Genomic DNA, 18,935 nt, shown 5'->3' with positions numbered 1-18,935 from the left:
AGTAGAATGCTGATAATATTATTGTAGTGCCACCTAGTCCTATTGTAACAATCAGCATTTCCATCATGCATTTATTTCATTAGAAGAATTGTAACCTAATAGACACCTTCTGCTAATTTGCAGGGAGCCATCAGAGCTCTGTTTCCTGTTGGTATTTTATCCAGATTATCCAGGGATTAATCTGCCCTCAGAACATCCCAGGGGTCCCTCTCCACCATGGTAGCTCTATGATGCACAAGCCAACACACAGAACAAGACACTCCCCAGAAATATAGCCATCTGGCATAGATACTTTTCTCTGCCTTCAATTCCATGTAATTAAATGTACTGCTCCAGTGGAACTAGCTGATTACCAGGGAGATTGCTTAGACACTGAAAATTTTCTTTTTATGTAGTTTAACACCCCCCATCATGTCTGCACTTGCCACAGGTCCATCAGCCTGGCCTGAATTTTACTGTATGGAAGGAAGTTGAAAAGACCAGAGCCACATCAGGGGTGTCACAGCGAGTGTTAGATACAACCCTTCCACTATCAGACCTCACCCTAACCCATCCCTTTGTATGGTGAAGGCCACCCTTGCATTCTGCTGTCCTAGTTCTTTCCTTCTTTCCCAGTGAATCAGAGGAGTCACTGGAATTGTGTGCAGGAAGAACTGGATAAAGCTGAACCCCAAGGTTAGTCATCTCTCTCCTGCTTCTCATGGCAGTGCACAAGCCTCCACTGCCCTGAGCTGAGGAGTGTCTTGATGTACCCTAGTTTCTTCTACCAACTTTCTGTTGGCCAGAATTCACTAGACCCAGTATCCAGAATTAGGCAAAAATATCACAAATGGGCTCCTGAGCAAGGATGTCTGCCTTACCTCTCTGCTGCTGACACTTCCAGTCCAGGCCCTGGACTCCTAGGCAGAAAATGGTCTAGGAGAACAGCGGTTGTCCTGCTCACTGGTGCATACTTCTCCAAGCCAGTTTCCAAGGGAAGGTGTCCTTCAGAGAACACAGATAAGGGTGTAGAGGAGGTGGTGTCCACAACCAAGATATATCTTCCATGAGAGACACAGCTAACACCATGTTCTTGTTGCAGACACTGTATAACTCCATCAAGAATGAGAAGCTGGAGTGGGCCATGTAAGTATATGTTAAGTATTTGAGAAAGGGAGTATTTTTCAATGTAGCTGGTAGGACTTAAATTCTGTTTTTAGATCTAGAATTTTTCAGAACATTTCCTGCCAAGCCCTTGAGCACTGAAGTCCCTCATGCAGGCACGTTCATTCAGACACAAAAGTAGATACGGAGGTTGGTGGCAGTCTGTGGGTGCAGGGTTCATAGGCACAGTGGAAACAAAGGGAATATCCCTTTTATTTACTGTTATGCCCATAAAGTGTCAGTCCCTCTCCAGGTTCTTTAGAGCATCATCTTCGCTCAGGGAGCTCAGGAACAAGGGCTATTTTGGTCACTGAAACCTCCCTTATTTTCTGCACACTCCTTCTGGATACAGAATTGCGTGGGCTTGAAGGGACCTCAGGAGGTCTGCAGTCCTGCATTCTCTCAAAGTGAAATTTATGCTGAATTCAAAACAGGATGCTCAGGGCTTTGTTCAGATGGATCTTGAAAACCTGCAACAGTTGTGATCCCACAGAATTCTCTGGGTCCATGAACCAATGCTAAATTATCCCAAGAGGGACTTTTTTTCTTATCTAGTTGAAATCTACTGCCTCTTGTTCTCCTGCCATGTACCACAGTGAAGAGTCTGGCTCTGTCTACTCAACAACCCCCCTCAAGATACTGGAAGGTTGTGATGAGGTCTCCCAGACCCATCTCTTTTCAAGCAAGTCCACTTCCCATAGTCACTTCTCACAACCTCTGAGCATCTTGGTGGCCCATGCTAAACTCTCTCCAGCCTATTGATGTCTTCCCTGCATCTGGGACCCAGTATTGGTTGCTGTATCTAGATATGGTGTAATGAGTGGGAATGGTCACTTCTCTTAGTCTCCTCCTTGTGTTACGGTTCGAATAGCCCACAATGCTTTTGGCTTCTGGTTCTGCCAGGCCATACTGCTGGATCATGGTTGTGCTGCTGTTTGCCAGGAATCCCTGGACCTTTTCTGCAGATCAGTCTGAAGACTGCCCATCAGTCATTTCCAGTCTGTCCTTCTGCAGGACTGTTCCAGTGCAGTAATGCACTCTGCATTACTCTGTGCTGCATTTAGTGAGGCTCCCATCCCACCGTCTGGTGCCCCTGAGTGCACAACCTGCTTTTGTGTCATCCTTAAACTCCGTCTCCTCCTCCAAATCATTAGTGAAGACACTAAATGAAATAAATCTGTACCTCTTCAGCTATACACAGGCTTACCTCCTGTTTCCCTGACACCTCAAAGTGACAGGTCTGGAAGCAGCTTGCATGGTGGTCTCCTGCAGACACCTTCTTCCCTTTCTATGCTGGTGCCTGCAGCACGGCCAGGATCCTAGCACGGGGGTGCCCCAGCAGAACCGCTACTGTAGGAGAGCCTATGGCAGACCTGGGGCCACAGGGCGGCACAGACTTGTCTCCAGAGGACCTGGGGACTGAACGGGGCCTTCTGGGCATTTTATCCATTGCCTGACGTTCACCTTACGTTGTCCTGGACAAGTGTCTGGAGGCGGCTCACTTCTCCCTCCCTCTGAAGCTGCCCGGGCTGAGCTGTGTCCCACGAGACCCCTGAGTGAGGTGTCCCCGCAGGGCCGGCTGTCCCGGGGAGTCAGTGGTTCTCCTGTGCTTAAGTGGCACTGACGTCACTTCAGCGGCAATCTTCGGCCAAGTCTGTGAGCGGAGCCCCGGGGCCGGCCCCGGAGTGGCGGTGCGGGCCCGGTCTGTGGGCAGCCGCAGCCAGCAGAGGGAGCCCTGCCGGCCCGCCCGGCCGCGTCATGCGCGGCTCCGGTGCAGCTTCCCCAGCGGGCAGCCGTCCTGAGGAAGGCCGGCGCGGGCAGTGCCAGCGCCCGTAAGGTGCCTGGCGCGGCTCTCGGCCGCGACCCGTGCTCCCTGCCCCAGCTGCTGGCCCCTCTCCAGCTTCTCCCTCTGCCGCTGCTTTGTGACCATCTGGGCAGTGAAGCGCTCCTGCCCACAGTACCCAGCCATGTGCTGTAGGTATTCACATCCCAGCTAGTGACTGTAGAATTGTAGAACGGCTTGGGATGGAAGGGACCCCGAGGACCATCGAGTTCCACGCCCCTGCCACAGGCATGGCCACCAGCCTTCAGACCTGGTACTAGACCGGGTTGCCCTGGGCCCCATGCAGCCTGGTCTTGAACACCTCCAGGGACGGAGCATCTGCAGCCTCTCTGGGCAGCCTGTGCCAGCACCTCACCACTCTCTGTGAAGAGCTTCCCCTGACATCTAAGCTAAACCTTCCCTCCTTGAGCTTAAAACCATTCCCCCTTGTCCTATCACTATTCACCCGAGTAAAAAGCTGATTCCCCTGTTTATAATCCCCTTTTAAATACTGGAAGGTCACAATGAGGGCCCCTCGCAGCCTTCTCTTCTCCAGGCTGAACAAACACAGTTTCCTCAGCTTGTCTTCACAAGAGAGGTGCTCCAGCCCTCTTCATGGCCCTCCTCTGGACCCTCTCCAACAGCTCCACATCTTTTCTGCACTGGGAGCCCCAGACCTGGATGCATTACTGCAGATGGGGCCTCATGAGGGCAGAGTAGAGAGGAACAATGCCTTCCCTGTCCCTGCTGGCCACCCCGCTTCTCATGACGCCCAGGATACCATTGGCCTCAGCTGCAAGAGCACACTGCTGGCTCATGTTCAGTTTGTCATCCACCGGGACACTCAGGTCCTTCTCATTTGCACATTTGAGGTTTGATCCCAACCTGATTTAACCTGGTTTAATCCAGACCTTTAGACATATATGACAGAAGGCAGAAACTCCGTATTTGCTGACCTCCTTAATGTCCAGGAACACTGGGGATATACCACTTCCCATAAAGGTTCAAGTTTCTGTGTGCCACTTCAGATTTTACTTCAAATAGAAAGAAGCAGGCTTGGAGGAACCACTGGGAATTTACCTGAGCTGCCCAGAGTCCAGGACCAGGAGAAGTTTTCATGGAAATAACCAGCATTTCTTGAACTCTTCTGGCCACAGATTGGGGGGGATGCCTATTCCAGAGTTTGTGGTTGTTCGACCAACTGTCCCATCTCCCTAATATCTGCAGAGCTTTTGTGCCTCAAGGATGCAGAAAACAATCCTAAAGCTCCTTTGGTATGTAGGAGGCCCCAGCAGCTGCCTCAGGAGGAGAAGCTGAGAAAACCTTGTGGTAGCTGGTCTTCAGTACAAGACCTCCTGAAGTTGTGACTGTGAGGCTCGGAGCTGGGGTCTCTCCCTGTGGGAGGCAGAGAGTGCTCAGCAGTGTTGTGTCTGCAGACTCCTGGTGTTCAGACAGGCACCTAACCCGTTAGTGTTTTCAGTAACCTAACAGTGGGACCCCTGGGACAGTCACCTGCCACCCACACTCCTCCCAGCTCTACATAGCTCATCACCATTGTCACACTTGGTGTGTTAGTCCCTGGGTCTCCTTTCCTTTTCTTAGTTTGACTAGTCTTGTAATAAATTAACTCCCAGTAAAACCAAAGCAGATAGGGCACACTGTGACCCAATCCACATGTCCTCCACTCAATCTCTTCTTTGAATTTGTTTCCAAGTGATGAGGACGAGTTGAGGAAATCGCTCTCGGAGCTGGTAGACGACAAATTTGGAGCCAGTGCAAAGAAAGTGACAAGGATTGTTGACAGCAGCAACCCCTTCCTGGACATCCCCCAAGCGCTGAATGCAGTCACCTACAAGCACGGTGTCCTCACCCGCAAAACCCATGCAGACATGGATGGGAAGAGAAGTATGTGTTAATGGGACAGGAGATGTGCCCCAGGCAGTAATGAGGCCTTGCCCTAGCCTTCTCCCTGGCTCTCCCACTGGAGTGGCATTTTCTCACTGTATCCCAGGGAACACAAAAGAGACCCCCAGATCCATGAGCACCAGTGCACAGGGCAAGGAAGGTGTTCTGAGGCATTCTTGCTGCCAAGGACCCTAGCAGTGCCTGTCCCACACAGATAGACCTGGTCTTCCATCCTGTTCATGGGCATAACCCCCAGACCCTACACTCTGAGCAATAGGGCAAGGCTAGTTCACAAGACCTGTCCCCCCGAGCTGACGCTGGGGACAGTTTGGTCTTCAAAGCTTTGGTCCTGTCTGTATGCTGCCATGTTCAGGGTGCTGGGCAACAAGTTGCTTCATAGCTCTGCTGTCAGTATACCATATTACAGGAAAGGTAAATGGAATTATATTTGGGAACTGTTAATGAGCAGTGATTAATCAAATGAAATGTTGGATGACCACTTTTGCTGATATGGATGGCCCAGTCATTGCAGCCATTGAAGTCTTGAGTAGTGAAGATCACCACCAAAGGCCTCCCTTGCTTCCAGTACTTTCTTAGCCCATGCCTGGAGGACCAGCTCTCTTGTGATGTAGCAAGGCCCACCTTCCACCCCTCTCCAGTTTTCAGCAAGCTGTCTTTCACCAAGACCATCAGCACGGTGGGTGGTAACATTCCCTCCTCAGTGAGGGAGAATTTGCTTCTCAGAGAGCCGCTTCTGAGCAGATGCTTGTCAGCGAGAAGCTGCTTTATCAGGGTGTGTCAGCCTAGCTCATCTGAACCAGAGAAGTCAGGGAATGTCTCTGCTCCTCAAGCATGTAGTCCAAAGAACAGGAACCTGGGTTTGGAGGGGCAGAGAGACTTCCTGTACGTGTCCACTGGTAGTTCTGTACCAGCTCATCTCTGGTTTTGACCTGCTTGTGTTCTCACTGGGAGACTTCATCTCCCAACCCATGTCTCTCAAATTGACATCTCCCTGCAGACAAACCATTCATAAACAGTAGTCTGGCGGTGTGTGAGATCTGGGAATGGCTGTGGTGGTCAGGAAAGGGTTGGTTTTGCAAAAAAATGTGAAAGTCACATAGTAATGTCAGAAGCAGATGTGTGTAATTAGATATCCTTCATTTTTTTTCTTAGCTCCCAGAGGAAGAAGAGGTTGGAAGAAATTTTATGCTGTGCTTAAAGGGACCATCCTTTATTTACAGAAGGTAACTGTGGTGGACTATCCCCTTTGCCGTTTCATGCTGTCTCCAAAGCAGTCATGCTGTCCTAAGTAGGAAGCCCATATATGCAAGTAGAGGTGAATCCGTGTTGTAATTTATGCATGGGCATAATCAGAACTCATCTAGAGACTAGTATCTAGAGCAGGAGAATGCCATCATCTTTGATGGTGGTGTTCACACTAATGATACTGTTCACAGCCTCAAAAGTGAGTCATATAGGAAGAAATATGATAGAGGAAACGTAGAGGCAAGACTTCTGCGGATGTGTAGGCAAGAAATGTAAGGAAGCAGAGGATGCTGAGGAGTAGGACTGAAAATATATGGAATAGGTGCAATGGGATGTTGGTGTCTTAGGAAACAGAAGAGGCAGACTGTCAGATCAGTCTTGTCCTGGTTATTGTTCTGGTCGTTGGAACAGATCTGAGCATCATCATTTCTCAGGAGCTTGATAGGAACCTCTCCTTGCTTAAAATTTTCTCTCTCCTGTGGACTTTGCCAATGTGAGTCCTTCCATTGGCTGCCAAGTATCACTTTCTGCCCCTCTTCTGAGAGTTTTCTCCAGCTCCCCAGTTTCATAGACCAGGTCTCCATGGGAAGCAGAGTCACCATGGAAGACCCTCCCTGCATGCCACGGCATTCTCCCCTCTGTCTTTGAAGGATGCTAGAAGGATTTCCATGGGTAGTCTTTTTTAAGGAGCCTGGATAAGGCCTCACTTGAATGTTAGTAAGAGCCAGCCAGGGATGCCAAATATCTGTTCATCACAAAGCAGCATAACCCACTGAACTAGGTCTGAACTACTACAGTTGCAAATGCTGTGAAGTAACCCATTGAACTCACCTTGCTGAAACAGCTCTCCCTGTGGGTAGATGTTCCTACATTTTGCGGTATTATCTCCAAAGCAATAAGAGTAAACAAACATTGGATTATATAAGAAAGGCAAAAAGATCCTCAGGGCAGCTCAGAATTATGACTCAGATCTCCTAGCACACCCCGATGTTTCATGTGCCAGATCCTATGGCACATGTCACGGAGCCAACGGAAATCTGGCAGCAGCTAATTGTAAATTGCTGTGTGGTATTTTAACAGCCTTGCCTCTCTCCTGCAGCTGAGGGAAGCTGCAGTGCACAAAATTTTCTCCAGTACTCTAAGCTTGGCCAACTTCAGGGCAATGGCACTCTTCTTACAGCTCAGCAGTAGTCTCAGTGCAAGTGTGCATGTAAACTCTAAGTGAAGAGATCCTCATGCTGACTATGGATTACACACAAGGATTTACCTAGCACAAAGCTTCTAGCACCATTTGATTTTTTGACATTTTTACTGTGAAAAAAAATGGCTATTTCATCAAGATCACAGGAAGTGGTTGGATTTAAATTAATTTGGAGATAGTATCAGTGTTTATAGATATCTAAAGAGTGGGAGTCGTGTGGATGGGGCCAGTCTGTTTTCAGTGGTGCCCAGCAAGCTACAAGGGTCATGGGAACAAACTGAAGGCCAGGGAGTTCCATCTGAATGTGAAAAAGAACTTCTGTACTTTGAGAGCGACAGGGCACTGGAGCAAGCTGCCCACTTGGCACCACCAGAGGTGGTGGGATCTCCTATGGAGATATTTGAAACCCACCTGGACATTTTCCTGTGTAACCTGCTGTAGGGAACTGGTTCAGCAGAAAGGTTGGACGTGATGATAAACAGAGGTCCCTTCCAACCCTCACAATTTTGTGATTCTGTAACTATTCACCCATCGTTTTTAGGTCACATCTCTTGGGACGAGTCTCTTGAGAGAGCACACATTTTTAATAGAACATGCTATAGAACATTTTGAATAGAACAGTTGGGATACAGTTGTCTTGCCAGTCTGCACCAAATTCATGTTTGCTGAAGATTTCCCTGACTGGACAACACTAGAAGGGACTATGAGACAAAGATTGTGTGTCAGTGCTGCTGGTGGGGCAGGGGGGTCAGCTTTTGCTTGCTGTACAAGGCCAGTGGCTGTCCGAACTGCTTCACTAACACAGCTTGTTTTGTTAGTATTAGGAGTTTACCATTTAAAAAGAGAGTGAGGGTGAGATATACAGAGATACATGGCTGTTAGGAGGCTCATGTTCTTATCTTGGTGATCTTCAGGAGCAAGCGGTTAAAAGACTGAGTGCTTTCTATTCCAGGAAGGTTTGAAGAAGCAAAACACCTAGGGTCTGCCTGCACTATAACAGTGCCTGAAAATCAGCAGCCATATGTGATGTGTCAGTTATACAGAAGGTGTAAAAGGAAATAGCATTAGGATCAATAAAAAATTAATTTGAGGAAATTTTGGGCAAAGGATTTGAGGAAGGAGAGGTTGCTTGATCGTGTGCTGCTGTGCTGTCAGACTGTGTGGTCCCTTTCAAAGGTCTTTCTGAATGGGATTTGGCTCTAGACACAGTATCCACTGCAGAGAGAGGACAAAAGGATGAGGCCACAAAGACTAAGTCCTTGCACTGCAACTTCCAAGCATTTTCAGAATCAAAACAGAAAGTTGGTAAACTTCAACATACCCTTTTGACTCTCAGTACAATTTCTTGCCTTCGGGTGGTTTGTGGAGTTGCATAATACAGGAAGGAAACGGTGTTCCTGACTCCCAAGCTCTCAGTGGAAGATGCTTGCAGATAAATGTAAAATACCTGGCTTGAGCACAAATCTCTTAGGAAAGATTTTTGAACATACAGATAGAGGGGAACCTACCTGCTTCCAGACACACAGTGCTTGGTTCAGCCTCTTCCAGAGTTTCACTCAGGCTGAACCAAAGGTCTAGTCTTCAACAGGCAACTCTCAGAAGGCAATGCAGGTAAGTCTTGAGGATCAAGTTGGCTAGAAGGGAGGCACAGAAAGAGGAGAGAAGGGAGAGTGAAAGAGAGGGCTTGGGGAGATAGACGTATAGAAGGAGGGAATGGACAGATGCAGAGGGAGTGGGCATGAGGTTGGCTGAGAAGTGGGTGAATGAGTAGAAGGCAGTCTGTTAGAAGCAATTCAGGCAGCAGCCATGAATGTGCTGATGTAAAGATGTGTGTCATTGACTCGCGAGTACTAATTTCTGGATTAGCATGTTCTAGCACAGCCTGCTGAAGCAATTGTTTGATTCCCTAAAGGGATGCAGCAGAGAACTGAGGAAGAAATGTAGGCTTGAGAGTAGGGCGCACCTCTCTTGCACTCTAATCCACACTGAGCACTGATTCACTCCATGGCCTTTGGCAACTTACTTCACCTCTGTGAAATGAGGATAATAGCCTTTAATCAGCACATGGAGAGGAGTGTTGAGAGGAATGTGGAGGGTGCTTTTGTATGGAAGTACTGGGAAGGGTCTGGGTCTCAGTGCTTTGCACCCATGGGGCAGTTCCCAGCGCTGCACCAAGCTGCAGATATCTTCCATGCAGACAGGCCTTGCTTGGAGTGTTGTGTTCCTGGCCAGTCTGAACAGGGGCAGTGCATAGGTTTCCTCGTGGGATGCAGTGTGCACTTGATGAAGAAAATGAGGAAAACGTCTCTCAAGCTGTAGTGTAAAATCCCTGTAGCTCTGTGCCCATATTCACATCACTGCTGTTCAGATGAGAAGGCAGCAGAATTGATGTGCTGGGCTCTCACCTGTCCAGGTGTCCTACAAACACATACAAGAGATAGGTACCCTTGAAAAAAAAATAATGTTGAGCTCCTATTAGCTGTGGCTCGCTGTGCGTGGGGGTGGGCAGCAGTGGGGAGACCGAACTAAGGCCATCACGGACCACGCTGATCTCTTTGCCAGAAAATGTGTGAAGCTAACACCATAATTGGAACAGGTATGAGTAAGAGTAGCTTACAACAGCAGGGAGAAAACATTGCCTGCAGTTCCTCCAAACACGGAGGGACATTGCTTATGTATTAATATAAATCGTTTTTCTTTGAAATTTAAGCCAGAATCCCTTCATGGGAAGCATCCATGCTAAGGTTATGTCTTTGGGCACTCCTTCAGCAGCATTTGCTTAAGCACAATATTCAGTTTCCATCACAACTCAGGAAGATACTGAGGGAAGACACAGAGAAGAGTCTGGAGGCTTCAAAGCGGAGCTGGCCCGCTTTGTGGGATGGAAGTGGGATTGCTCTGCAAGGAAGGCTGCACACTGGTGTAAGTGCTGGACGCTGTGGAGGCTCCTGCTGAGTGTGGGATCACACAACCTTGGTGCTGCTTGTGGAGGGTGCAGATAGGATCTCCCCACCTCCACAGCAGTACATATCATGCTGAGTTTGGAAGCGCAGGCACTGAAATGAGCTTCCTGGCACAGCTGGCCTGTGCAGAAGTGAGCCTGCAGCACCATGCGCTCCTGCACACCCATCTACCACCAGAGGCACAAGGAAGGGAACCTGCTTGATTCAACCTGATGCTGATAGTCTGGGCCCAGGTGCTAGAAAAGATCTGGCTTTTCCTTACACATCCACAGATTCCTGTGAGGCATGGTGTCAGTAGAGGCATCAAGTGGTGATACCTTTCAGGGTGAAGATCTGCATTAGTCAGACTAGCTTGTAGCTGTTGCAGTTTCTTGTCATATGCTGTTAAGCCCAGCTATTCACACCATGTTCTCAGAAAGCTTATCCTGAAATGAGAGATCAAAGGCTTCCCAGTCTGTTTTATTCAGATCCCAGGAGTTTCAGCTTCGGAAAAGCATCCAGACTTGAATGTGTCTCTATAATACAGCAGCACAGTCTCCCTCATGTACCTATTTGCTGACAAATGTACTAGGTCCTCCTAAGTCAAAGGATTATCTTTTCTTCCTTTAAAGGCTCACTTCCCATTCCTCTGGCTACTGAAACCCTCAGTAAGACTCCAATAGTCAGCCAATCCAAACATAGACACAGAGCTGTGGCTTGCATTTCTAAGGACCTTTGGAGCAAGTAACATTGCAGTATCTCACTGCAGAAAGGTTGCCTGACCTCAGAGCAGCCCTTCTGAGTGTCACACTGAACACAGGGAGCCTGCAGCACCCACCCCTTCCTGTGCTGGAGATCCAGGGCTTTTCTTTGGGATTCAGCCTCGAAGAAGCAGTTGCGTGATGCTGGAGCCCATGTCAGACTTTTCTGGGCCCAGTGCCCCATAGCATTTCTGTGCACAAAGCCAAGCATCATGTGCAGTACAACAGGCACCCTCCTAGTTGGGATGATTGCTGCAGAAAAGAAGGGAGGACTTCAGAAGTCTTCTCATCAGGAGATTTCCCATCAGGAGTGGGTTCTGGGGAACCACATCCCCAGATGGGCTGGACCCCTGTGCTCTGAAGAGCAGCAGAGGGAGACTCACCAGAGAACATCCTTAGTGGCCAGGGCTGGCAGTCAGGAGACTGTAGCATGTAGCATAACATAACACAGAATTAGTCCTGCAGATTTGTGTTGTAATCAGCACTGCAAGGTAGGCCCTTCCAGTGACACCCTGGCCTGGCCTGAGCTCTGACACTGTCATTTCACAGCAGCTTAAGTTGCTCCCAGTGTGGCCATCCAAAAAAGGCAGCGCTGCCCACAATTCGGTGTGGCAGCACAGCCACACAACCCCATACTGGGGCTGTTCAGGGTTGGAGCACAGCACCTGCAGTTCTCACCAACCAGAGCTGAGTGTTTGGGGGAGACTGCTTTAATTAGTCAGGTTTTCTCACATCCACCTATTCGTCCATCCATTCCCCCATCCATCTATCCTTCCACCCATCCCCCCATTCACCCACCCATCCCTCTATCCTTCCAGCCACCCACCCTTTCACCCATCCATCATCTTGCCTCACCACTGGACCAGCTGTTGAGATGAGGGGCAGAGTGAGAGGGAGGATATTGTTCTAAGTAGCTTAGCTGCAGCTCAGTCACTGGGCAAGCAAAGGGTGAGCACAGGGTTGATTATACTCTTAAAGTGCCCTGCTCAGGTTTTCAGAACCTGTGTCTGGTGTTTTCTATATGTTTATAAAATGAATACACATATAGTTACTTCTGTACTCCCTAGTTGTGTGAAATTATCCTTCAAAGGGGAAAGTGCAGCAAGAATACAGGGAACAATTTAACAATTTGCAAGTGTCTGTGTAACTACTTACATGAAACAGTGTGCCAAAGGGTCACACGTACTCAAGGGAGGCCGAGTATGGACCAAGCATGCTCAGTCTGCCAAGTGTCTGTTGTGCCCTCTGTGGGCTCGCAGCTGTACTGGCTGTGGAGCTGCACTCAACACGCGCTGTGCACAGAAGGTGGAACTCTGCAGAAGCCTGGCCCTGCCTCGTGTCATCCCCCAAAGCCTCAGGCATGTGCTGTGTTAAAGAGAACTATCGATAATTATGTTTAAAACTTTCATCTCCTTCTTCACATCTTCCCAGTGAACTTAATGATGGAAGAAGTTGCCAGATGTTAATTATTATCATTATCAGCTCCTAGCATTTACTGTACAAAGCAGTGCTTTTCCTGGTCTTGGTACTCTGTGATTACAGCACAGAGAGAAAGGCAGGTTCATTAAAGTAGCCCGCAAATGTTAGCACAGTCATTATCCAATTAACGTTCCTTCTTCACAGGACGAATATAAACCTGACAAAGACCTCTCTGAAGTGGATCTGAAAAATGCCATCCGTGTGCACCACGCCTTAGCCACAAAAGCCTCTGACTACAGCAAGAAGTCCAACGTGCTCAAGCTGAAGACAGCCGACTGGAGAGTCTTCCTCTTCCAGGCCCCGTAAGTGCAGGTCCAGCCACCAGCCCCTCCCGTGCTGCCCTGTCAGCTCACACACTAGGTGCAGGGTGCGATGGGAGGTGACGGACTGAGGAAGGACACGGCTTCCTCTCCCGTTCCAAAATGTGCTTTAAATACCACCCGAAAGTTACACACCTGTGCTAGCTGCCTCGTGGGGTGCCCACACAGACCCGATCTTGCCAAACTGCAAGCAGTTGGGACTGAAGTGGCCAGTCAGCCTGAAACCACTGCTGGGCCTCCAGACACTGTCCCATTGTCCCCGGTGTGGGTGTGTCTTCACTGCAGCTCTCCCCTTACTGATGTGTAATGTCAGTCTGCAGAAAGAAGAAAATCCATACAGTACACTGAACCGAGGAGCTGCCAGTTTTCCTCAGCAGCCTTTGATGGCAAAAGTGGCTAAAGCTCATTAATGAGCTCCTAAGACAAGCCATTTCTTCTTTCCTTAGTCTGCAGCAGCGGAAAGTTGCTCTGTTAAAAAGTGTTAAGTGCTGCTGAGCTGTCTCCTGCTTGATGCTCCCCTTGCCACCTGCTGTCATTAGGGACCTTTGGCTTGAAGCTGAGCTGAGGCACTAGCATCAGGCTATAGCTTGGCATCTGGATTTCTGCAGTGAAAGCCCACCTGGTGAGAGCAGTGCTAAACTGATCTGGTGAGAAACCCTGGTCTGGGTCCATGAAGGGGCTCGCCCTGTTACAGGGGACCTCTGTTGTGTTGCTCCCTTTCTCCATAGGGTGGGATACCTTGGCCCTTGCCTCCAACGCCTGCCCAGCTCTTCAGGGACTACAGCTGGTGTGGCTGAGGCAGGCAGGAGTCCCAGGGACAGCCCTGCAGTCACAAGAGTGGTGCAGAGCAGCCAGTTGGCCAGTGCCCTCCCCTTCACATGGTGACAGTCCAATGGCTCCAAAGCAAGGGCACTGTGAAAACAGGTGCCTCTAGGGCTGTCCTGAGCCTGGTCAGGAGCACTTAGAGACAGCCCTCTCTTCTCACCTCCTCTTGTGACAGAAGTAAGGAAGAAATGCTCTCTTGGATTCTGCGGATCAACCTCGTTGCTGCTATCTTCTCCGCCCCAGCTTTCCCAGCTGCAATCTGCTCCATGAAGAAGTTCTGCCGCCCACTCCTGCCTTCATCCATGACCAAGCTGTGTCAGGTAAAGTGTGAGAGGAGCTGCAGCAGAGTGCCTGATAAGACATAAGCACGCAGCTCAGGCTGAGTGCATCTGCAGCTCCTCCAGCTCTGCCTGGCAGACACATGCAGAGGTTCAAAGCAGCACACACTTTCTACAGAGCAGGAGCAGGAAAGTAGAGTGGGTGATCTGGGCAGACCATGCTGAATGCTGGTGTCTGGACAATGCTGCCTTTGCAGTGACCATAAATGATCTCTATGTACACAAACTCACCTTTAAGGTTGCTGGTTCTGTCCTGTTTATTGCTCGCTGTCCAGCATGTTCCACCAGCTTTCTGTTGAGCAGGGTTGAACCAGCAAGTGGTGCTGCACCCAGCAAGCCTGGTCGTTTTGTAACAGTGCCCATAGGTGGCAGCCTGTTTTTTCTCAGGCCGGGAAGCCGCAGTCCCACTCAGTAGGAGGGTTCGCTGCATGCGGGGCACAGCGCAGCGGAGCATGGCTCTGTTAGCTCGGCGTGGCAGGCAGCTGCCATCTGAAGAGCAGCTCTTGTTTGCAGTGCCTGGGGAGCACCGAATGTTCTAAGCAGTGGGGTTACACTGCTCCTCGGCAGAGGAGAAGGGAAAGGCCAGCCTGAGAGGAATGCAGATCTGCCTGCTGAGCAGGTGTCAGAGCCCCAGCTGGGAGGGTGACTTATCTCCAGAGAGCCCAGATGCACAGGCTCTGGAGACACAGCTAGTTTGGCTGCATATTGAAGGACGCAGAGATTTCATTTTTGTGATGTCTTGGCACATGAGTTTTGATCTTCCTCAAATGCCTGTGCTTCAGCTGCTCGTTACCAGATGAATTTGCAAATGTGCTGCACACCGCGGGCTGCAGCACAGGGCGGGCGTACATCCCTGCAGAGACTCACACGGGGACAGGCAGGCGGTGCACTCGTACATTTTAATACCTGACACGCTTCTCTCGGCAGGAGGAACAGCTGAGGTCTCATGAAAATAAAATGAAGCAGATTGCAGACGAATTAGCAGAGCATAAATCACATCCTGTAGAGAAAAGCCTCAAGTCAAAAGAGGCTGAAGAGTACAGGCTCAAAGAACATTACCTAATTTTTGAGGTAAAGGAATTTTCATCTTTTCTATGATAAATGATATCTTCGCTGATTGAGGAGAACTGAGAACTCTGGAGTGGATGCTGTGAGCTGGGGAGAGGGAGAGGGGAGGACTCAGGAGCTGGATGTGTGCCGTGTGACAGTGATAAGCCTTACTGTTTTCTTTCAAATCTAAAAAAAGAATGAGCAGACTTTGCCTCCCCTCTGTGATTTCTAACCTGAGGAAGGGAAAACTGATGAGAGAAATAAAATCTTCCTTTATTGTGATGGAACTTGAAATTTACTCAGGTCCTAAATAAAGGAGTGATTCAATCCTCAGTGTTCCTCAGCCTTTTTCAGCAACATTAATAAAAAAGCCATGGGAAGTGAGTCTTGTTTTGCTGCAGCTGTTTCTGTAAATAAAGCCAAAAGCAGCATTACAGATGACTACAGACTTTTTGAGGATGCACGGAGCTCAGTCCAAATGCTCTGCAAAGCACTTAATGGGAGAAATGAGATCTTTGGTTCCAGACAGAGTTGAGCAGAAGATAGGAATCCTGACACAGGTGTTGGGGAAGGGGCTGCTGGAGGCTGCAGTCATGGTTTCAGCAGGAGCTTCAGCTGTTGCCTGTGTTGGCCTGGGCTGAGGGGCATTTTCTGGCCATCTCTTGGAAATGCATGGAAATCTCTCTCTCATGCCCTGGGGTTCTGCCACCTTCCCTGAAGAATGATTGTCTTGTGGTCCTCAGCCTGAATCCGCAGTGCCACAGTTTGGTGTGCTCTGCTGACTCCCCTGTGTTTGTGCCAGCCCTTCAGGTAGCTGCTGCCCCATTTCTTGTTTTTGATGCCTGCTAAGGGGAAGTCTCCGTGCAAACTTTTCAGTCTGCAAGAAGCTGGCACTTCCAGAGCATGATTCATCCTGTCTGTTTCATGAGATATGTTCTAGAAATGCTTGTTTCCCTGTGATGACTGAGGAGCAAGATATTCCTTCCTTTGAGATATTAGAAGAAAGGAGTGGCGTGTTACATAAGGCCGTAAAAAGAGGTCCCACCTAGCGCTGGAATAACAGTGCCAGGCAGAGGGGAGATGCCTCCAACAGCAGACAGCAATGTGGCCATGACTTGGTGGTGAGGGTCAGTTACTGCATGGAAATAATGCGAGCAGCAGGATTGGTACTAACTGAGGGAAGCACTCTGTGCACTCAGTGTGGTCGCACTCATGGTATTCCCAGATGGGCAGGAAGGAGCATGGGGACTCAGTGTCCTATGGTGAGAAGGAGCAGATCTGTTGTCTGCATCTGTCTCCAGTACACACCTGAAACAATCAGAACTGCACTCAAGACCTGTAAGAGAGGCTTGCGCAGATGTCCCCCTACTCCTCAGACCCCTGGACTGCAAGCTGATAAACCTTCTCAGGCTTTGCTTGAAGCAGGCACTGTTGTAGGGCAAGAATAGTGGGGTGCTGACAGTATAGAATGTGTTTTCCTGCAGTAGCAGGCAGCATTGCCACTGCTTTCCACACATGGCCTGTCCCTGTTCCCAGGCTTTCTGTCTGTTCCCTCTTCCCCTGCAGAAGAGCCGCTACGAGACGTACATCAACCTGCTGTGCATGAAGATCAAAGTCGGGACAGATGACCTGGAGAGAATCGAAACCAGCTTCTTCAAGGTGGAAGCCGATGACATCGCTTTGCGGAAGACACATTCCAGCCCTTCTTTGAGCCAGGGGCACGTGTCTGTTAGCTGTAAAGCAGAAAAGGACGTAATAGAGCAGAACACTTAACGAGGAACGTGCACGCAGGGGGAATGAAGCGGCGGTGCTTTGCGCTCCTGGACTAGATCAATGAGCACAATTTTACCTAGGAAATAATACAAAAAAAATCCATAGAAGTGTATGACACGGTGACTGCTCTAGTGAAAGAAGTCAAAGCTTTAGTTGGCACTCCTTGGCAACGCTCTGGCATTTCAGCATCATAAACAGTCCATCTCTTCTTTGTCCCCAACAGCACCAGTGGCTTTTCTTTCCCTCCTACCGCAGCCTGCACAGTAGATACACTCATTCTCCAGGGCCCACTTGCTCTCTCCCACCAGCCTTCCCTGTCCTTCCTCCTCCTTCTCTCCCTGGAGTTTCCACCGGTTCACATCCACAGTTCCCAGCAGTGCAGGAAACTCAGCCGAGACACTAGGCTGTGTGGCAGCAGCGGTGCTCTGGGAGCAGGGCTCAGAGCAGCAGGAGCACGTCCCTGCCATGAGAGGAGCTCTGTCCTTGGCAGGACACTCTGGGACAGGACCATTCCGTGAGGTGGTCACCGACCAAGCGAGAGGCATCTCCAGCACAGCACATGGGAGAGGCACCTGCCCGTGGCAGGAGAGACCTGAAGTGCCCTCTGTCACCTTATCCTTTTTATATATATATAAATATATATACATATGAATATATATAAATAAATATATATATATATAAGGAAACTTTAATGTGGGTTTTTAACCTCAGTGTGCCAGAGAAGATAAGCTGCCTGGAGAGGACACTGGGGACCATGGAGAGCCTGAACAGCCCACCAGGACACCTGCAAAAATGCAGTAGCCTACATTTGCTTTTGGTTTCTTTTTTTCCTTTTTTTTTTCACTCAGATGGAAATCCCACCTGGCTTCGCGGTGAAACAGCCCTCCTGTTCCTGCTCGTTCAGGCAGACTGGCCGAGTGGCTGTTTACCATCCCTGGCTTTGGGCTTGAGGCACGATGGGAGCCATGCTTCAGGCCCAGCTGAACCTTTGTGTGCAGGAGCAGTTCTGACTTCCTGTCAGTGTCGTACTTCCTTTCTGCGATTCATATGCTATGCTCTTTTCAAGGGGGAGGCTTGTGTTTCCATTCCTTTCTCCTGCCTATGGTCCAATGATTTACTGTTGTACCAGAAACGATTCCACTGCATTTCAGTGCCACAACTGTCCTCCCACACTTTATTTATTTTGCTGTTTGGTTTGGTCCTTTACCTCATGGCTTTTCTTTCCCCCAGGTTCATTCACGGTAACCAAGCTCCAGTTTTGAAGGATCTTGTAGCTGCTAACCACAGTCATTTATTGTTAATATTTTGCAGCACTATTTAAACAAAGAAAGCAAGACTTATTGGATCTTCAACAGTTGAGAGCCTATGGACTACTGTTTTCCATGATGGCTCATACTACTAAAAACCTCCACCCAATTTTATCACTCGTTCTTTTCTCTCTCCATTTCTTTGTACAGTTTGGTAGTTTATTTGAAATGATGCACTAAGAATCATGTTAAAAAGAATAACAATAAAGCTGAATCTGTTGGTTAAGAGAATTGGACTGAAATGCGGTTCCAGTGTGTGCTGGATTGGTCTTTGTGGCCCTAGTGGCCACACGCACACAGGTAGGTCCCCATCAGCTCCTGCAGAGGAAGCCAAGCCCCTACCAACAGCACTAGGAAGCAGCAATGCCTTTCCATGAGTGGAGTGTTGCACATCCGTGCTTTGGATGCGTGTGCTGTGGGTGGGTGGCTCAGCAGTGGAGCTGGTGAGGCAGATGGGGTGCTCTAGCAACATGTTCAGGTAACTCTTCTCCCCATCTGACTCATCTCTGGTCTCTATTCCCACACAGCCTGGAGCTTTATAGCAGGAGAAAGATGCTAACACCTGCACCAGTGGTTGGCGATGCTTTGAGTACTGTCCTCAGAGGAACCCTTGCCAACACTGAGCTATTTCTCCAATGCATCGTGCTCTTTTCTGTGTTAGGCCAGTGCCAGCGTCTCTTGCGCTTGGGAATCTCCAAGCTGTGTTGGAGATGCCTCTGACATAGCTGGAGAAGTCAGGCCCAACTCCTGCTCTGCATAATCCCAGGTAATATCTGGTACCTCACCCTGTCCTTTCTGGCCAT

The 18,935-nt window shown here is 49.2% G+C and overlaps 2 protein-coding genes across 3 annotated transcripts in view; both read left to right on the top strand.

Moving 5' to 3' along the window:
• The window catches only part of PSD2 (pleckstrin and Sec7 domain containing 2), a 70,693-nt gene extending 52,377 nt beyond the window's left edge, over positions 1-18,316 (top strand). Inside the window, exons 10-16 of one of the 2 annotated variants that reach the window (XM_065734394.1) lie at positions 1,082-1,125; positions 4,680-4,870; positions 6,044-6,114; positions 12,664-12,821; positions 13,840-13,984; positions 14,930-15,073; positions 16,619-18,316. In XM_065734394.1, coding sequence (XP_065590466.1) covers positions 1,082-1,125; positions 4,680-4,870; positions 6,044-6,114; positions 12,664-12,821; positions 13,840-13,984; positions 14,930-15,073; positions 16,619-16,825 — 960 coding nt within the window. In that variant the 3' untranslated portion in view covers positions 16,826-18,316. Of the gene's footprint in view, positions 1-1,081; positions 1,126-4,679; positions 4,871-6,043; positions 6,115-12,663; positions 12,822-13,839; positions 13,985-14,929; positions 15,074-16,618 lie in introns of those variants that run through there. The other variant, XM_065734395.1, reaches the window with a different exon arrangement.
• Positions 1-18,935, top strand: part of LOC136047353 (histidine--tRNA ligase, cytoplasmic) — a 513,020-nt gene that overhangs the window by 310,163 nt on the left and 183,922 nt on the right. The gene's annotated exons all lie outside the window — the stretch shown is intronic.

The sequence above is a fragment of the Cyrtonyx montezumae genome, unplaced genomic scaffold (assembly GCF_038088225.1).
Source record: "Cyrtonyx montezumae isolate F1298 unplaced genomic scaffold, pur_monq_1.0 scaffold_18, whole genome shotgun sequence".
Taxonomy (NCBI): Eukaryota; Metazoa; Chordata; class Aves; order Galliformes; family Odontophoridae; genus Cyrtonyx; species Cyrtonyx montezumae.
Note: the sequence above shows the minus strand (reverse complement) of the source record. Positions and strands in the feature narration are given on the sequence as shown.